The sequence below is a fragment of the Stigmatopora argus genome, chromosome 22 (genome assembly GCF_051989625.1).
Source record: "Stigmatopora argus isolate UIUO_Sarg chromosome 22, RoL_Sarg_1.0, whole genome shotgun sequence".
Taxonomy (NCBI): domain Eukaryota; kingdom Metazoa; phylum Chordata; class Actinopteri; order Syngnathiformes; family Syngnathidae; genus Stigmatopora; species Stigmatopora argus.
This window is the reverse complement of record NC_135408.1, coordinates 8,462,485-8,481,715: the sequence shown is the minus strand read 5'-3', so window position 1 is coordinate 8,481,715 and position 19,231 is coordinate 8,462,485. Positions and strand designations below refer to the sequence as shown.

At 42.3% G+C, this 19,231-nt stretch overlaps 2 protein-coding genes and 1 long non-coding RNA gene across 3 annotated transcripts in view; all 3 read left to right on the top strand.

The window, feature by feature from the left end:
* Positions 1-6,971, top strand: part of med13a (mediator complex subunit 13a) — a 41,579-nt gene extending 34,608 nt beyond the window's left edge. Inside the window, exons 19-30 of the mRNA XM_077592173.1 lie at positions 30-219; positions 433-787; positions 861-1,092; positions 1,351-1,542; positions 2,069-2,292; positions 3,058-3,200; positions 3,281-3,439; positions 4,128-4,316; positions 4,429-4,571; positions 4,961-5,125; positions 5,291-5,391; positions 6,007-6,971. Of these exons, the coding sequence (XP_077448299.1) occupies positions 30-219; positions 433-787; positions 861-1,092; positions 1,351-1,542; positions 2,069-2,292; positions 3,058-3,200; positions 3,281-3,439; positions 4,128-4,316; positions 4,429-4,571; positions 4,961-5,125; positions 5,291-5,391; positions 6,007-6,139 (2,226 nt within the window). The 3' untranslated portion in view covers positions 6,140-6,971. The remainder of the gene's footprint in view (positions 1-29; positions 220-432; positions 788-860; positions 1,093-1,350; positions 1,543-2,068; positions 2,293-3,057; positions 3,201-3,280; positions 3,440-4,127; positions 4,317-4,428; positions 4,572-4,960; positions 5,126-5,290; positions 5,392-6,006) is intronic.
* Positions 6,972-7,174: 203 nt separating this feature from the next.
* Positions 7,175-17,634, top strand: ints2 (integrator complex subunit 2). Its single transcript, XM_077592174.1, has 25 exons — positions 7,175-7,527; positions 8,091-8,385; positions 8,486-8,624; positions 8,760-8,862; positions 9,405-9,518; positions 9,951-10,081; positions 10,175-10,345; positions 10,498-10,718; positions 10,801-10,926; positions 11,054-11,125; positions 11,308-11,422; positions 11,754-11,822; positions 11,946-12,080; positions 12,172-12,348; positions 12,753-12,867; positions 12,958-13,062; positions 13,180-13,344; positions 13,695-13,896; positions 15,154-15,279; positions 15,492-15,693; positions 15,760-16,041; positions 16,402-16,509; positions 16,604-16,709; positions 16,862-17,038; positions 17,418-17,634. The coding sequence occupies exons 2-25, from the start codon at positions 8,093-8,095 to the stop codon at positions 17,591-17,593; spliced, it is 3,630 nt and encodes a 1,209-aa protein (XP_077448300.1). The 5' UTR covers positions 7,175-7,527; positions 8,091-8,092; the 3' UTR covers positions 17,594-17,634.
* A 731-nt stretch (positions 17,635-18,365) lies between these two features.
* On the top strand, positions 18,366-18,957 carry LOC144067901 (uncharacterized). The gene is made up of 3 exons (XR_013298063.1): positions 18,366-18,443; positions 18,572-18,651; positions 18,846-18,957. It is a non-coding gene; the product is annotated as an uncharacterized LOC144067901 (long non-coding RNA).
* Positions 18,958-19,231: the final 274 nt, after the last annotated feature.

Sequence of the window (19,231 nt, the reverse complement as noted above, 5' to 3'; positions counted from 1 at the left end):
TGTCAACAAAACTGAAATCTTTTTCCCAGTCGTGTCGGCTCGGCCAGCATCGGCCCATATCCAAAGGCTACCCCGACGGCATCGTCCTCGTCGGCGGCAGTGGAGCCAAAAGTCTCGCGGATCAGCCGGTCAGCGACTGGTTCCTCAAGGCCGCCAGCAGCAACGACGACGCCTTCGTTAAGCTCAAACTCTATGCACAAGTGTGCCGCCACAACCTTGGTAAGTGTTTCTCATTTTCAGTCTTCAAATCTTGACCCAACTCTCTCCTTGCTGAGAAAAGGCTACCAAGAGAGCAATTGAAAAAAAAGTGCATTATATATTACTACCAAGAGACCAATTGAAAAAAAGTGCATTATATTTTACTACCAAGAGAGCAATTGAAAAAAAAGTGCATTATATTTTCATCTCTAAGTGTAACATTCTCCTTTTCAGCTCCATACCTTGCATCGCAGCCATTGGATAGTTCCCTCCTCACGCAACCGAGTCCCCCATCGTTAGCCAACCCGCCACCGTCTACGACTCCGACGGGCTCCGCCTCCAACTCGGCTGGCCAGCAGGGTGCAACGCACGTCTCCTCAGTCCCAAACAACAACAGTGGCTCGGCATCGTCCAACAGTTTGGTGACGTCACCTGGCAGTGGGGGGCAGTCTACCAAGGCAAGCTCCTTTGCCCCCTTTGGAAGCGTGGCCAATAAAACCCAAGGAGGTGGTCCTCAGAGCGGAAACCAGAATTCCAACACCCCGGGGGATACCTCCAACGGCCAGGTCCCTATAGAGCCCCCAGAAAGGTACAGCTGATCATATTTGAGGAAATTCATATAACAAAAGACCTGTATAGTAAAATAAATGTGTGGTCCACAGCACTTTGGAACGTGACAAGGTTGGCGTGCCCACAGATGGCGACTCCCATGCCATTACATATCCACCTGCCATTGTTGTTTACATTGTGGACCCCTTCAGCTACGAGGATCCTGAAGGGGGCCATGGCCCCGTGCCAGCCCACTCCAGTGTATGGACACTTGGCTTGTTACGCTGCTACCTTGAGATGCTTCAGCTGCTTCCCGCACAAATCCGCAATTCCGTATTTGTACAAGTGAGTCAGTCAACTTGCTGCTTAACTTATGTGATGATAGCTTCTTTCACAGTTACAGAACAGTTTGCATTCTTCTTCCTCTGGCCAACACCATGGTTTCCCAACACCAGAAACACAAACACATAGTGAATTATAGTATATTTTCTTATAAAATAGTAAATAGGTCAGTAGCAGTAGTACCACCTCAGATGGAACACAATCAAATGAAGTGTAAAGCACTGTTTTGTGCCCTTGACATGTATGTTTTTAATCTTCTAGATTGTTCCCTGTCAGTACCTGCTTCAGCCAGTGAAGGGTGGAAACCGCCATATCTACGTTCAGCACCTCAAGTCTTTAGCCTTCTCTGTCTTCGCCCAGTGCAGACGGCCCCTGCCCATTTCAACCAATGTCAAGTCGCTTACGGGCTTTGGCCCGGGTTTAGCCATTGATACAGCACTTAAAAGCTCAGAGGTAACGTGTAAATTGTCAGCATTTTCTTTGTGTACTACCACTTCCATATGTATTTCATTGTTCTTGTCATTGCTTGACCGCAAGCGCCTCTTCAACTTTTCTAGAGCGTATTTTACGGACTATAAGGCACACTTCAATTCCCCAAAATTGACATGCATCAATTTATTTCTGCTTGTTGACATATTTTCAGAGCATAACTGTATTATTGCGCTCCGGTCAAGTATTCAAGAGCCACATTCATCCAACCCATACTTAAAACAAGAATTACAATGTTAAATAAAAATAAAACACATTGACTTTTAATCAAGTGTGCCTTATGAATGAAAAATCAACTTGTTAGTTTTATAATCTGCTATGCTTTATAGTCCAAATATTAGAGTGAGCCACATATAAACGATCAAAGCGTGCCGTTTCAGAGGAAAAAAAGAACGAGAAAAGAATGCCATTTTGAATAAATTGAATCGGAAATTGTTGCCGTCTTAGCTGCCGGAAAGTATCCTCAAATTCTCTGACTGCTTTTGTGCAGAGACCAGAGTGTGTGCGTCTGTACACGCCTCCGTTTATCCTCGCACCAGTTAAAGACAAGCAAACTGAGCTCGGAGAGGCATTCGGGGAGGCGTCGCAGAAATACAACGTGCTGTTTGTGGGATACTGTCTCTCCCATGACCAGCGATGGCTACTTGCCACATGCACTGACCAGTACGGGGAACTCTTGGAGACTTGCATCATCAACATCGATGTGCCCAACAGGTAAAACCACTCTCTAAAACATTAAAAAAATAGATTTTTTTTAACCATCTACATTCTTCCACTCCATCTTCTATTAATCCCCCCCCCCCAAAATACCACTTCTATAAATATTGTAACTTTCCCCACTAATTAATGTCAAACTAGTAGCCCGGGGACAGAGATCCGACTGGTCGCATCATTTTATGTGACCCGCGAAGGTCAATGACGTCATGTTTTTTGCTAAAATCACATTTTATTAACATATTATTTGTCCTCAATGACCGGTCAAGGATTGCAGAAATCCAATCATTCTTTTTTTCCCAGTTAAAACGTTTTTAAAGACAAACAATAAAAAAGGGAATATTGACCACGAATATTTTTGTCCCTTTTTAATTTTTCCTTATTTAAAAAAGGTAGTGTTGTACTTGTCATAAAAGCCTCCCAAAAAGGATTTGAGCCATTTTTAGGTCAGCATTGTCTATAAATGATTAATCAATTATCGAAATTAGTTGTCTATCAGCTGCTTAATTGTGGTAGCCCTAGAAGAAAAATGACATTGTTTCCCCCGTGGCACAGATTAGTTTGACACCCCCTGAATGATGTCAAATCAATTTTTAAAGTACCCCCCCTCCCTCATGTTTTTAGGGCAAATAGCTATCAATCAAGCTTAGTACATGCATTCCTGAGAAATAAGTTTTTACTAAAACGGCTTTTTCTCGACTCTTACTTGACATATTTATGAAGAATGAAAAATGACTCCACACTTGTGTCTTGTTCCTTGCTCAGAGCCAGGAGGAAAAAGGGATCTGTTCGGCGCCTCGGCCTACAAAAGCTGTGGGATTGGTGCTTGGGGCTAGTACAGATGACATCAGTGCCCTGGAGAGTAGTAATTGGACGACTTGGCAGGATAGGACACGGAGAGTTGAAAGGTAAGAATGCTAATGTCACGAGTGGGGGGGAGAAATCAATAATGTGTTGACACTGTTGCGCTCTTCTGCTAACATGCCAGACTGGAGTATATTGCTGAGCAGAAGAAACCTTCAGTCACTCAGTCGCCGTCTGAAGGAAATGTGTCGAATGTGCGGCATCTCCGCCTCCGATACTCCCAGCATCTTTAGCGTGTGCTTAGTTGCCATGGAGCCCCAGGGCTCCTTCATCATAATGCCAGGTACATACAACATGGGAACTATCCATTCACTTAAATGGCTGGGTGTATATATTCTACAGCCATGCGCTGTGGGTTTTTCAGTGTGTGTGTGTGTTTGTGAGGCTGGCATGATGGATGGAAGGAGTTCATCACAAAGCTTGTCACCTCCTAGTCCAGGGCAGATTGATGGCAGGGGAAGATGGTGTACCTTTTTGCCCATAAAGCACTCCCTCTCAGACACGCATTGATCCCAAAGCTGTGTGATGGAGAGCTCGATCAATGGGTTTATTTTGGGAAACGAGCGGAGGATTGTCCGAGCGTCTCACGAGTACGCTTTGATATAGTATTGTCGGGATAAAAATGACGCCAACTTGTGTGAAATCTTATTAAGACTAAATTTAACTGTATGAGGAGTTTTTTCCAGGTTTCCTTTAAACATAACTCTTAACTAACCAACGTCGTTCCAATGAAATAGAAAATGTTTCCCACTTAGGATGCTTATTCTTGCAATTATTCATCGTGTGAAGTATTTGTAATTGTACAAAACCTTAAATCTTAGCAGCAATTATTGTCACACTGATTAAACTTGCATTTCCAGTAGATTTATTTACACTATCTATACGTTTGGAAGTACCGAATTTGAACGTTTTGTGCCCTTTTCCCTCTGTGTATGAAGTAATAAAGTACTCTTTTATTTGTCTACCATTAGACTCAGTGTCAACAGGCTCAGTATTTCGCCGAAGCACCACGTTGAACATGCAGACCCCCCAGCTGAACACGCCCGAGGACACCTCGTGCACCCACATCCTCGTCTTCCCCACCTCTGCCTTTGTCCAAGTTGCCAGCTCCAATTACACCAACATCGACACCAACATCGATATTCTGAACGCCACCACAGGTCAGAAGCAATTTGCCTTCCTCTGGAATTCTCAATTGTACATTTGAAAGTTTTAGCGTAGCACGGTCGTTAGAGATCGGTTCCGATCAAATTTCATTTGTTTTCTACTCAGACGGATCTGACGGAATGGACCTCTTCGATCTGCTGGACCCTGAGAATGAGTTGGTGGATCCTGACATCATAAACATCTCACCCAACACGTCACCGGTGCATTCCCCAGGATCCCACTACCACCACGGGGGTGACGATAGTAAGGTAAGAGCTTGGATCTTTGTTTTCTCGTTTGAATAACAGGAAGTCCTCCGTTTATGATAGAATTCCATTCCTACAATGGTCACCAAATGCATAATTAGTTTGGAATGTCCCAAAGTCACGTAAGTCCACATTACAGGACAGCGTTACCTTGTTTTTTTTAGGGTTCCTGTTGGGTCTATAATGTCTGGGAAGTAGGACATTTATTTAGACTAAGTATCTTCTGGTAGGTCAGGTGAATTTGTAGGGAATAACTGAAATGCAGTGAATATTTCTACACCCAAGTCATAGGCATAAAAAGTCATTGTCACATATCAGCTTGATTGCGTGAGGATGGCCTGATTTATTTTGTTGGAAAAACATCTTGCATATATGTATGTGCATTTTTGCAGGGCCAGAGTGCAGACCGCATGGAGTCTCGTGAAGAGGCGCCAAACCTCCTACAACAACCCCTCGCGCTCGGCTACTTTGTGTCCACGGCCAAAGCCGGCCCACTGCCTGACTGGTTCTGGTCAGCCTGTCCGCAGGCTCAGAACCAGTGTCCGCTCTTCCTCAAGGTATCCGTGCTCAGCTCTCCCTTTCAATACGCTGCTATTTGATTTCCTTGACTTTATTTGGACACTCACTCTATCATCTTTAAGATTTTTGTTCCAAAGATTTGTTTCATACCGTATCTTCGACACCAGTTTATCCCCTCCCTTTTGTTTTCTGCTACTTCTCAGGCCTCTTTGCACCTCCATGTGTCTTCAGTGCAGTCAGATGAGTTACTGCACAGTAAACACTCGCATCCTCTTGACTCTAATCAGACCTCAGATGTACTCAGGTAAATACTGACCAAATACATGTTGATGGACTTGTACTGTAGTGTTCTTGGCAGGTCAGCAGCGGGGGGGAAGTACACGTGTTTTTTCAGTATTTCAGTCATTGGTTTACTTGAGTATTAATTATGTTAGAATGGTGGAGAGTGTTTTCTTATGTCATTCCTTAAAAATCCTAACTTCTGATGTTGAAAATGTACCTGTCGAATTTAAAGAAACATGAGTCTGATTTCTGTTGTCTTTGCTCTTTGATTGAGGACTGCAGAAATTATATTTGTATTTGACTTTAGTGGCAATTAACAACAAGCAAAATGATGTGGCAGGCCGGACACCAATGATGTATGTTAATAAAAAAAATGCAATAACTTAATTTTTAATTTAAACATAGTAGTTGAACTCTATCTTTTTTTAAGTATACTCTTTGAAATTCTACTCAAGTAATGGTTGTGCGTCGGCTATTTTTAGGACCTTTGATTCTTGTGTTGCAAAAAACAAGTAAAACAGGAACTGAACATTCAGTGCCTGTCACTTTTTGTGACGCCGATCATTTGAGAACTTGAAATGACATATCAGTGCACTTTCCACGACAAAATATTAACCGCTATTGTTTTCCCCGAAAGATTTGTGCTGGAACAGTACAACGCCCTCTCCTGGCTCACATGTGACCCAGCGACACAGGACCGACGATCATGCCTGCCTATCCACTTTGTGGTGCTCAACCAGATGTACAACTTCATCACCAACATGTTGTAGCCACTCAAGAAGAGAGAACCGTACCGGAACACAGTGTTGCTTGATGCTTGTCCTCCTTGCGCAAAGACGTGCACAAATAGAGGAGGGAATTGCAAAAAAAACAAAAACAAACAAACAAAAAAAACCTGGAAACCCGAGTAAATGAACGTGAGAGAGTGAGAGATGCTTACCGTGTTGATTGTTAACGCGGCGCTACACGCACTGACCAGTCTGTATTTGGAAGAAAAATGTTTATCGATATAGCGACAAAGGGACGTATTTGATAGAGGAAATACTTTTAGAACGGATTTTGGTTTTTCCAAAGCGGAAATTCCTTTTTATTCCTTTGGATGAAATTGTATCCAAACAAAAAAGCCTGCGTCTATCTTATTTATTGTACGTTTTTAAATGTATTATTTCTTAACCTCTTTTATAAGTAAATATATATAAATGGAGAAGGTTTATAACACCTTCTCGCTTTAAAGCAATTGTGTAAGGTATATGTTATCATCGTACTTAAAACGAAGACACTATTGCAGAAAAAGGAGAGAAAGTCCCAGTTAGGTGGCTTTCAGAGTATTATTTTTTGTAATGGAGAAAGACTATTTGTATTGTCACAATGTACAGAAAAAGTGGAGAAATATGACTTACAGCAAAGCTGTAGCTACATAGGAATTGTACAGCAATGAACTTCACTGTTCTAATAAAGAGGTACATTGTTGTATATAATATTTTATACCATGCATTTAGACACAACAAAACTGCTATCTATATAGATAATTATATATATGAATGCCATGCCAGCAGTTGATGCCGTGGCTTCTGTTTTAGGAATAAAATGTGTCCAAATATTTCCCCTTGCTTGTTGGGTTGATTGTTTTGATAAAGAGGGAATGGAAGTGTTAACAATATTTGTACTGGTTAAACAACAATCAAATCTGTTAAAATGTAAAACACATCAGTCTTTATATTTTTTAATGCAAAAGCCCTGAAATTTTATGAATGAACACTTGTTTTTACACGTTTAATATTTACGATCCATGAAAAATAAATGATGATGGCTGTCTTAATACAAACAGCAGCTATGCATTAGGCATCCGTCAAGCTGTATCATCTTTGAGACGGAGTTTCATCAGCGTTGCCATGCTATCGCTTCCCGGCGTAATGCCTTACTTATTGCCGTCGTTTTATGGTTAATCAAACCCTCCCCGAGCGGAGATGGCATCACTTTTGTAGTACTTGCTACGTTGAAAATGCTACATTTGAATACATTTCAGGAAACGTGTGGATGAATGCTAAGGTCGTTGGCCGGTTTAGCGCTCTCCTTTGACGGCTTTGGTGCTCATTCAAGTCCGAGGTCTGAAGGCCTTTGACCTGAAAGTTTAGACCACTGTGCCGCAATCATTGAGGTAAGACCGTTACTATTACATTTTATAGCGTCTTAGTTTGTTACTACGCTTAGCAAATGAGTTGTGTGTTGCATCGGTCTTTATTTGGAGCGTTCGCTTACTTTAGCCTTAGACGGCTAACACGTAGCATTGCTAAGCTACACCAAAAGTGACGGGATCGTGACATATGTGCCATAAACCATTGCAACTTGAATGGATCCCATGCCAAACATATTGGGTTGTTTTACCACTGTGGATTTTATATTCCGATCCAAAATATGAATGTTTTGGAACACGCTGTGTGTATGAATTAGCACGAGGCGAACTGTCGTTGTTAGCGTATGGGAAATAAAACAAAAACAAAAGGTTATTAAACCGTATTGTCTTAGCATTAAAACCCGACGCGTTCACTTAAGATCGAGACTCCTGTTCAATAAGTGATCCGATGTTTTTGTGTTACACTGAACTGACTTCGTGAGAGCTACTCGAGCTACTTTTGACAGTTCACGTGATTGACAACATTTATGAATGGACATGAAATCCACTTTGCAAATGAATCAAAAACTTCCATGATGTACTTTCAGAGATGGCTGACAGCGCTGGGCTGCAGTTTGTCAGCCCCTATGCATTTGAGGCAATGCAAAAGGTGGGCGTGCAGCGCCTTGCAGCATTAAGTGACCCAGAGTTAAGGTTACTGCTTCCCTGTTTGGTGAGGATGGCTCTGTGTGCCCCGGCTGACCAAAGCCCAGCTTGGGCAGAAGACAAGAAGCTCATCCTCCGGCTGCTCTCAGGAGTGGAAGCTGTCAACTCCATTGTAGCACTCTTGTCTGTTGATTTCCACGCCTTGGAACAGGATGCCAGGAAGGAGCAGCAGCTGAGGTACAACTGAGCCAATCTCTTGGTGCCCGATTTCTAGCGAGACGAAGGAAATAAGTGAGTTTGTTTTTGAACCATCCCTTTTTTTAATGACTTGCACAAGGCACAAGGCCGGTGGTTCGAATGTGGAGAGCATCCTGGTCTCGCAGCTGCAGCATGGCCTTACCTTGGAGTTTGAGCACAGCGATCCTCTCAGGAGACTCCGTCTGACCCTCAGTGAGCTTTTGGCAATCATGAGTAAGGTAAGGTCATCCTCATCGTCATGCATAACAAGTACATTCGAATATAGGGAAAAGTACACGTTAAAAGCATGTTTTGGAAATCATTCGGACCGTTCTTCATTTTAACATTAGCCTTTCTGCAACCATTTGTTTCAGGTGGTTGATTCAAATGGCGAATTCTTTCTAAAGTCATCAGAACTCTTTGAAAGCCCAGTCTATTTGGAAGAAGTTGCAGATGTTCTTTGCATTCTACAAGCAGGTACGAGTCTGTTTTTCTTTTTTTGGAGGGTGGGGGGCGGTTTGCATATGTTCACATTTAAAAAAAATACAGAATGACATGCTGCTTTGCTTAAAATCCCAGAAATCTGAAGACAAAAATGTATTCCCACTTTTCAAGAATGTGTTTTGAGCTAAAAACAAAACAAAAACAAAAAACATCGCCTCTATTTATTGTCACTCAAGGCCACTGAGGGACATTGACAGGTTTGTTATGAAGCAACTCCTCTGATATATTGTCTTAGATGCCGAAACACAAACTGCTGCCCCGGTCTAGGGGCCAGGCTATTGTGGAACATGTTTTTAATCAAGATCTCTGTACAAAGCTGCATTCATCATTATATATTTTTAAAAGACATTGATATTTTGTGGGTGTGATGTTTTTGGACAAGGACTCTATTTGGCATCCCTCTATTGTATTGGATATGTATATGATCTGTTTGTCAGATGATATTGCACATTCTTATACAGCCCAGACAGCATCATTCATTTTGTGTACTGCATATTTTTTTGTTGTCTCGACAGAACTCCCTTCCCTGTTGCCAATTGTGGATGTGGCAGAAGCTTTGCTGCATGTTCGCAATGGAGATTGGTTTCTGTGTCTGCTGGTTGCCAATGTGCCTGACAGCTTCAGTGAAGGTCACTCTTCCCTTCAATACATTTCTCCTAGAAAAAGAATGACGTTTCTAACTGACAGTACCAGATTCATATATAATCCCATTCAAGTCACATTTCCTTCTGTTTTCATTGGGTTAGTAAAGAGAATTTTTTAAAATTTACACTAGCTGCTAAGGTAGGTAAGAGGAATCTACTACAATTATCTGATTTATCACTTATCGAAAATGGTACTTAATCTAAAAATCAATAAGATGCTTTTTTTGGCCTCACTGTAGCATACAATGTTTACACCAAAAGTCAGCATGAAAAAAAAAATGCTGTAAATTTGGCAACGCGGCCATTAAGGAAACAGATGAACATCCTCTTAACCCTTCTTCGCAAAAATGTACTATAGAGCTGTGTAATTTAGCATTCAAGCATCACTAATCAAAAGGAACCTGTTTGTGTTGGCAGTGTGCAGAGGTTTGATCAAAAATGGCGAGCGTCAGGATGAGGAAAGCGTCGGCGGTCGACGCCGGACTGAAGCCCTGAGGCAGCTGTGTCAGATGAATCCCTCGCAGGCTCTCAATATACGTGCTATGGTGGTCAGTGATAAAACATTTTAGAATAGCTCAATGTTTTGATACCTACATCGAAGAATTTACCTGTTGTTTGTTTCAAATTTGTATTTTTCTTAGGTGGAGGAATGTCATCTTCCGGGCTTGGGGGTGGCGCTGACTCTGGATTACAAACCAGACACTGCGGACGAAGCCGTCAGCCCCTTAGTTTCCTACGTTAGCGGTTTATTGCTAGGCACCAACGGCAAAGTCCGCACCTGGTTCAGCATGTTCATTCGCAATGGCCAACAGGTGAGTTCCTTTAGAAGTGCTCAGTTGCAATTTAGCAGGAGCCGAAACGATCCATTTTGAGTGAAAGAAACTCCAACCATTTGTTGACAAGATGACACTAGTTGCATCCGTGTGGTTGCTCCTCAACCGCTGCCATTCTTCTCTCTTTTTAGAGAAAGAGAGAGAGCAGCTCAGTCCTATGGCAGATGCGCAGGCAGCTGCTGTTGGAGTTAGTGGCTATCCTGCCTCGCTCGCGCAGCACCCACGTGCCCAACGACGGCGACGTGGACGACCAAGGCGGCTCGGGCTACTCTGGCCTCCGAGAGGAGCATGTGGTGAAGGCAAGCGCTCTGCTCAGACTCTACTGCGCTCTCATGGGCATCGCTGGCCTCAGGTGAGTCAGAGGAGATGCAGTCATAACTTATATTTTCTATTGAAATGACCGTGCGAACCCTCCAATTGCCGTTCTCACCCAGACCAACAGACGAGGAGGCAGAGCAGCTTCTGCAGCTGATGACGAGTCGACCTCCAGCCACTCCTGCCGGTGTTCGTTTTGTCTCCTTGTCTTTCTGCAAACTCCTGGCCTTCCCCACGCTGGTCAGGTACAATGTGTTGTCTTGACTTATTTCTAACTGTGGAAGCAGTGCTTTTCTATTTTCTGCCGGTCCTCTTGCACGGGGAGCAATCGCCTGCAGGTGTTTGTTACATTCTCTTCTTGTATGACTCCAGCACACCGGAGCAGGAGCAGCTCATGGTCATGTGGCTCAGCTGGATGATCAAAGAGGAGGAATATTTTGAGAGGTAAGATGCTTTGGAAAATTCATTTTAGACAACAGCAAGCAGATGTTGCACTTTTGGGGTCTATATTTGACTATTGTGTCGGGTGGCACTGTGCATGCCTCACACTTTTTAGAGCAAGGGGGGAATCCCGGGTTGAAATAGAATCGAGCTCTCATCCCATATCTGTGTTCTTCCCCTTACAGTGCTGCAGGTGTATCTGCCTCTTTTGGAGAGATGCTATTACTGGTGGCCATGTATTTCCATAGCAACCAACTCAGCTCGATTATTGAGTTGGTGTGCTCTACTTTGGGAATGAAGGTAAGATTAGATTGGCTAATGACAGCGATGATTACAATGGTCGTTCGTTCTGATCGGGTACCGGCCTCACTAGCCCACTGCTGCAGTGTCACAAAAACTCACTGAAAGACTTTGAATATACATATTAAGGAGTACCCGCTAAGACATTTCATGTCCCTGCAGTATGTTTGCTCTTTTATTTCCCCACTAAGGCATTTCTATCAATTTACAACCTGCCAAGCCAGGTGTTTTTTTTTTTCTATAAAACATAATCACCGTATAATACTTGTACTGTTACTTCAATTTTTTCACTCTTGGTACATTTACCACTTTTTATATTCTACTTCTCCAGATTGCCATCAAACCAAGCTCTCTAAGCAAGATGAAGACCATTTTCACACAAGAGATCTTCACAGAACAGGTGCTTTTATATGTTTATGGGGGAACAGTCTGGTTTTGGAATTCCCATTTTTTTGAGCTACAAAACATGTTTTTAAAGGGATTGTTCTTATTGTTTCATTGAGCACATTTGTTCTGTGTGCAGGTGGTCACAGCTCATGCAGTGAGGGTTGCAGTGACCAACAACTTAAGCGCCAATATCACAGGATTCCTCCCCATTCACTGTATCTACCAATTGCTCCGAAGCCGAGCTTTTACCAAGCACAAAGTCTCCATCAAGGTAGCCATTTTGCCGCAGAGTCAGTCCTCCTGCTCTTGTGGTGCGATGTTGAAAACATCCACGCCCCCTGATGTTATCTTTCTGTTCAAAGGACTGGATCTATCGTCAGCTGTGCGAGACCGACACCCCCATCCACACCCAGTTAATACCTCTGGTTGATGTTTACATCAACTCAATCCTCACTCCAGCATCTAAGGCCAACTCTGAGGCCACCAACCAACCAATAACAGAGCAGGAAATCCTCAGTGTTTATCAAGTCTCCTCTGTTGTAAGGCATTATGACTACATTTATTTAGGAGAATACTACACTACTGACTTGAATTTCTGTCGACATATATCAGTACAACTCAGAAAATCAGAATAACCTGGTTGTTGTATTTCTGCAATTCAACACAGGAAGGTGAATTTGACACTCGATGAATAAAATGCAAATAATGCAAATTGAAGTGTGTGGGTTCAACAAGATGAAAAGCAGTAAAGTTAAAAAAAAAAACGCCTGTTACTTGATATTCTATATTATAAAAAAATGTGGGTTCCCAAATCAAATGCTTTCCTTTTTTATTTTTTATTTTGCCAAAGCACTATCTTGTTAGTATTCTATACATCACCTCTCTTCAAAGGAAATGTTTCTTGCTTGTGAAGGGAGACTGAAAAGTATTGTTTTTCTTTCAGCAAGGAGACAACGGCCGAGTTGGACGCCAGCACAACTCCATCACAACCCAACTTCTTATTCTCTACTACATCCTGTCCTACGAGGAAAACCTGCTGGCTAGTACTAAACAATTGGGTATGCAAACATTGACTTTTTTGCATGTATAATCCATGTTCTCTTTGTCCTGCATGTTCTCACGCGAGCTCTTCACTTCATCCCTTCCAGCTTTAATGCAGAAGAAGCCCAAGTCATATTCAGCAGCACTCATGGACAAGATCCCCATTAAGTACTTGGTTACGCAAGCCCAGGGGTTGCAACAAGAGCTTGGAGGTGAGGTTACACAATATTCTATTAAAAATGTTCAGATTTACGAACATATTTACAAATAACAGAACAAGAAGCCAAGCTGCAAGTTAAATGTCTTCTGGTCTGTTTTTGTGTTGGCAGGTTTGCACTCTGCCTTGTTGAGATTGCTAGCTATCAACTACCCTCACCTATGTCTTGTTGAAGACTGGGTGGGTGAAGAGGAGGTAACTGGTACTCTTCCGCTTCTGAGGAAAATGATGCTCCCCAGTAACACCTGCAGATACACTCAGAGCCAGCTCCATCAGGGTGGGTATCATGTCCCTACTTGTCTTTAAAGAACACATTTTAAAATAGTTCAGGGTCAAACCTCATCATAAGAATTGACCTCAATTAGAGCGTTTATTCCAGTCATTTAACACTCTTCCTTTCATAGAATTTTTATGGGTTGCATTGGCATGTAGATGTTTTGTTTTGACAAGTGGTGGTCAGAATTGTGGAACTTGTAGACATAAATTATAATGGCTAACTCCACATAAGTGGTAAAAATGAGTGGCATCATTATGAATAAAGGAAGTTGCAATTTGACTGAATAACCACATTATAAATGAGATTCTCAGTTATAATTGATTCCGTCGTTTTGTCCTCTTTATGGCCAGCCTTCCAGAAGTTACCATCCAGCAGTCCGAGGGTGATGCGAATCCTGGAGCAGTTGACCCTTCTCCCACCGGGAGACCTCATCCCTTATTCAGAGTCCATCACTGCCAGCATGGCTTTACTGCTGGAACCTGCTGTGCCTCGCCGTGTTCTGCAGATCCTCAACAAGCTCTGGATGGGTCTTAACACAGTGATGCCCCGCAGGTAGATTATGCCAATTCAACTCAATTTTCAAGACAATACATATCGTCTGATTTAATCCGCTGACTAAAGAAACCACAGAATCTCTTCACACATAGTGAAAGACATCAGCCTTATTTGGGCTAGGAACAAACACTTTTCTAAAGAATACAAACCTAGGCACGGTAGCGGCATTTGTTATGCAAGAAACCACCTCGGCTGATCGGCATTTCTCATGCACTCGTGGGCACATTCCCAAGTCATTCATTTTATGATAAGAACCCCTTGAATTCCTGGCCTCATCTCATCCCAAAATCCGTTGAGTTCCTTAAAATGTCAGCTAGTTTTTAATCATATTAGCACATTTTTTGAAATAACTCAAGTGTCTGTAAGGATAGTTGTGGTGTTGTTTCAGGGAAAGGTTATCAGCCACTCTTCAGTCAGTGGCCTTTCTGTGTTAAGTTGCTGTTAGACACAGTAAGTGGATTAGAGCAAGACCTGTGCAGCAAGAGTTGTTGCACCCTTGACCCCAAGCTGCTTACTCAGGGATGATTGTGTGAACCAGACCAGAGGTAGCGGGCGAGACAAGTCCTGTCGGCCCTCATCCAAAGCTCGAGACAGAAGAGGGTCACTCTCCGTGACCTCCAGGTTGACAGGAGCACAGTTACAAAGCTCCGAGCAGACATTCTATTGATTGCAGTAGGCCCCTGTGGGACGATAGAGGAATTTTCTGAAAGGGAGAGTTGAAGACCGTTGTCCGCTTCTCAAACCACTGAATGACGGCTCTCGTTAATTCAGAAGGAAACCAGGCCAGACTTGGTATTTTAAGATTGCTCACTATTTATACATTATGCAATGAAACCCCTTTCAAGCGACTGATCGCCTATATTATTATACCACGGCTGTCAAAGTCATCTTTTTTTAGGGCTACATTGTAGTTGCGATATTCTGCGGGGGGACAAATAGGACTGCCGCCATGAGTTAACTAATCGACTAATCACGCATAAGCAAATGAATCAGCAGCTATTTTCATAGTTGATTAATCCTTAGGAGACAATGAACAGATTTTTGGGTGAGGCCCTAAATAGCAGATATTTTCGTTTTCCATATATTTTTAAGGGGGAAAACAGTAAATATTGCCCTTTTCTATGTAAAACAAACAAAGGGTGGGAAAATAATCAATGTTTTTGGGGGCTTTTAATTAAAAAACATGAAAAATGCTTCATTATATATTCTTTTAAATGTTGAAAAAAAAAAAAAATTCACGTGTTTGCATTGCAGATTGTGGGTGATGACAGTCAACGCCCTCCAACCTTCTGCAAAGCTGCTCAGGCAGCAGACGTATACCCAGAACGACCTCATGGTGGATCCGCTCATTGTTCTACGCTGTGATCACAGGGTGTACAGGTACCACAGCAAATATTGAATATCATCAAGCAGCGGTTACTATTATTTAACATTGCTTCTCTACTGCTAGATTTTGTCAATGATCATTACCTAATTTGACCATTTAAAGCTGATCTTTGGCATTTCGATGTAAACATTCATTTATAAGTCTTTTAAAATCCAAAGTTCCATTCTAAGATATCCTAAGTCTATTTTGATTCCTTTCTCTTTAGATGTCCTCCTTTAATGGACATTGTCCTTCACATGCTGAATGGCTATTTATTAGCGTCCAAAGCCTACCTGCATAGCCATTTGAAGGAGACTGCAGATTTTGATAGACAGAGCCAGACGGTCTCGAACCTCGGGGTACCTGGACAGCCAGATACACCGGAGGTCACCAGGGAAGAACTGAAGAATGCCCTTTTAGCTGCCCAGGTACCATCCCATTGCAATTCAATGTAACTGTCTTTTATTTTACTAAATGCTTCCTCCCAATTCTAGGATAGTGCAGCGGTCCAGATTCTTCTGGAGGTGTGTTTGCAAACCTCCGAGGAACAGCGGCTGGGACGGAGCGCCGACAGTCTTCTGAAGGGCATCGGGGGGCCCGTGCCGATGAAGACGGAACAAAGAAGTCTGCCGCCAGGAGGCGAGGGGGAGCTGAGGGACGTGGAGCCAGAGGGGGGCTTGCTCAGTGATTTGAGGGAGGTTCAGTGTCTCATCTGTTGCCTCCTACATCAGATGTTCATCGCTGACCCCAACATAGCCAAACTAGTCCACTTTCAGGTAAGAATATATGTGGTGTAACTTTAGCAAAAAAAAATAAAAATCAGTCGGTCAGATCTGGACTGCCTCATCATTTGTGTCGCCAATTTTAAAATGTTTCACATTCCTCCAAAGGATTAGAAATCATTAGCGTTGACCCAGTTTGTCATCATAGTTTCCAGCAGCATCCGTCAGCAGTCAGTTGCCGCTGTTCTCCCAGAAACGGCAGATGGTCACATGCTAGATAATGTTGAAGTACAAAAGCTGGCATGGGCACTTAGTTCAGCCCCCACACGATCTACATAAACTATTTTTTTAATTCACCGGAGCTCCCAATTGCATTTAAATGCGTCTTAATTTTACCGACGTGATCTCTTTCAGGGTTATCCTCAAGCTCTGCTGCCCTTAACAGTGTCCGGCATCCCCTCCATGCATATCTGCCTGGACTTCATCCCAGAACTCCTGGCTCAGCCCCAACTAGAGAAGCAGGTTAGAAACCGGCCACCCCTTTCTAGTCCAATTTGTGTTAGAGCATTTGTGCTTTCCTGTTGGCTCCAATATTCGGCTTTGTTCAACTTTTCAGATATTTGCCATCCAGTTGCTGTCCTACCTGTGTATCCAGTACGCTCTGCCCAAGTCACTGAGTGTAGCCAGGTTGACCGTCAGCGTCATGGGCACACTTCTCACAGGTCTGACACAAACCACGTGAAAGCAAAGTCGCTGTCGTATTTCGGCAGTGGCTTTCCTAAACACATGCTGCTACCACCACCTGGCCATTGACAGTCAGTGCAAGTGATCTGCGGTTCAGCCTTTGTTTGGTGTGTTTTTTTCCACGCTTCAGTGCTGACTCGTGCCAAGCGCTACGCCTTCTTCATGCCCACGCTGCCGTGCCTGGTGGCCTTCTGTCAGGCCTTCCCTCCCCTTTACGAAGATGTGACAGCCCTGCTGGTGCAAGTGGGGCAGGTTTGTGCCTCTGACGTGTCCACCAAAGCACGGGCCGTTGACCCTCTTATCGCTCGTAAGTCATTTGAAGGACATTTTAGTGTCAAAATGCTTGAAAATTAAGCCTTCATCTCTCTGCTCTCAATAGGTAATAAACTACCAATGCTTTTATTAGCTCATATGACAAATCAAGTCATATTTTGATTTATTTTATGTTTAGTAACAAGGCTGTAAATCCGTACTAATGTTTATTTCTCAGGAGTACAAGCTAGTCGTTACTGTGGATCTGGAGGGCAAACATATTTATCTGAATAAGTCATAAAATACATTTTAAGAAATCTATAGTGACCCTCAGATAAATGTTCTTTTGTCACATTGTGTGTTTTGACCACAAAGCCATCTATCAATTGCACACTTGACTTTATGGATGGCACTTGTTTCCTTTTTCTGCTTAGGTTTGCAGTATCTAAAGGAGAAGCCACAAGCTGCTTCGGTAGAAGCTTCCTCCAAACTAGTTTTACCCCAAAGGACAGCAGAGGAACTCGGAGGATCGGACACGGATGTTCAGATTTGTTACTGTGTCGAAGCAACGTTCATGGACATCATCAGTTCTACTCTTCACGGCCTGTAGCGCCGCAGACCGACAATCAATACATGTTCATTTATGCTTCACTCATTCTGTGGTGTCGTGTATTTGTTCTGGTGGTCTAGTGCCTGACTAGAACATTTGGTAAGTTAGTTTCAGGCCACTGAAACATAGAATCCAAAATGTAAAAAGTGCTTTGAAGATATTAAAGGGCATTTCAATCAGTTTTACATTTAACAATGAACCGTTTATTTAGAACAAATATGATAAGGTCCTTGGTTACAAATGTAGAGGGTTGAATCGCTGAATTGGACAGAAAAGGTCAATTTATTGACCACTTGTAAAGTGATGTTTTTTTTTCCAACTGAAAGGGATATTGTTTTTATACTGTGTCATATTGCAATCGTTTGTAATAAAACAAAAGAAATGCTGAGTCAAATCGCATTGAAGCGTAGCGTATTGTACTGAAATGCTGCACAAAAATCTGGTATCAACCCAAAGCAATATAACAAAAAAAAGAAAGTTCCAGTTTAACTAACTGCTAAAAGTTTGTCTTGTAAAGTCCCAAACTAAACTAATGCGACCATCTTCATAGTCATTTGCAAGTAATTCACCAGAGGGCAATCTTGCTTTAGAAAACAACAAAAATCAAAATACATCTCAGTCAGAAATGTGGCACTCATCAAAAGTGAAAACCATTATTAATAACGCCATTAAGAAGTTATTTGAATCAGAAATTGATTCTATTTATTAGGATGAAATACTGGGATTTTTTTATTTTGATTTAACTTTTTCCTCTGCTTTGAAATCGAATTTAGTTTTTCGAGCGATTGCTGTCGATCCTCGTCAAAATACAATGGACGTCTATGGCCGTCAATGTCAAGTGAAACCAGAGGTATTGGACAAAGTATATCGCAAGCAAAAAAAATATAATATAATAAAAAAACATATATAACATAATTAAAAGACGATTTTAAAATCCTGTTTAAAAAAATAATTTTAAAATAAAACATCTTTTGACAGATTCGTGTTACAGCACGTGTAATTACAGCAAGGGCTTGTGGGAACGATCTACCAGCAGTCAACGCCGATTAATCAACACGGTAAGATCCTGCAGATATCTGTGATCAAACTTTAAGTCATATTACGTTAATTAAAATTCCTGGATCGAGGTGGGGTATCATCGAGGAATGCATTGTGCTTTTTTTTGTATGATTTGTGCTTTTTTTGTGTGTAATTTGTGTATATCGAAGTTATTCGTCAAAATGTCAATGTAATGACAGTTTCTTGCGAACAGGTGCGCACAAACACCCGACAATCAAGATCTAAACTTCTAAAGTGGCCACAAAATCCATAAATGCCTTAGATGGACTTCCAAAGCCTTCCCGGAGGGAAAAAAAACGAAACAAAAGGTAGGAATCTTGTTATTATATTGTCACTCTTGCAAGGAAAATCAGGTTACGTGCAGATCTCCGCTAATTGCAACCCAAACATCTCTTAGCATTTATTATTGTTACTACAACTCATTGGATCTACTAAACAACATCACTGTGCAATATAAGTGCCTCATAATTGCCGAAATGCGGATCCAGCACCCCGCGCGACCCTAATGAGGATAAATCAGTTCAGAAAATGAGATGAGATAATTGCCAAAATGCTTCGTAAGGATGTCAAAATCAACCC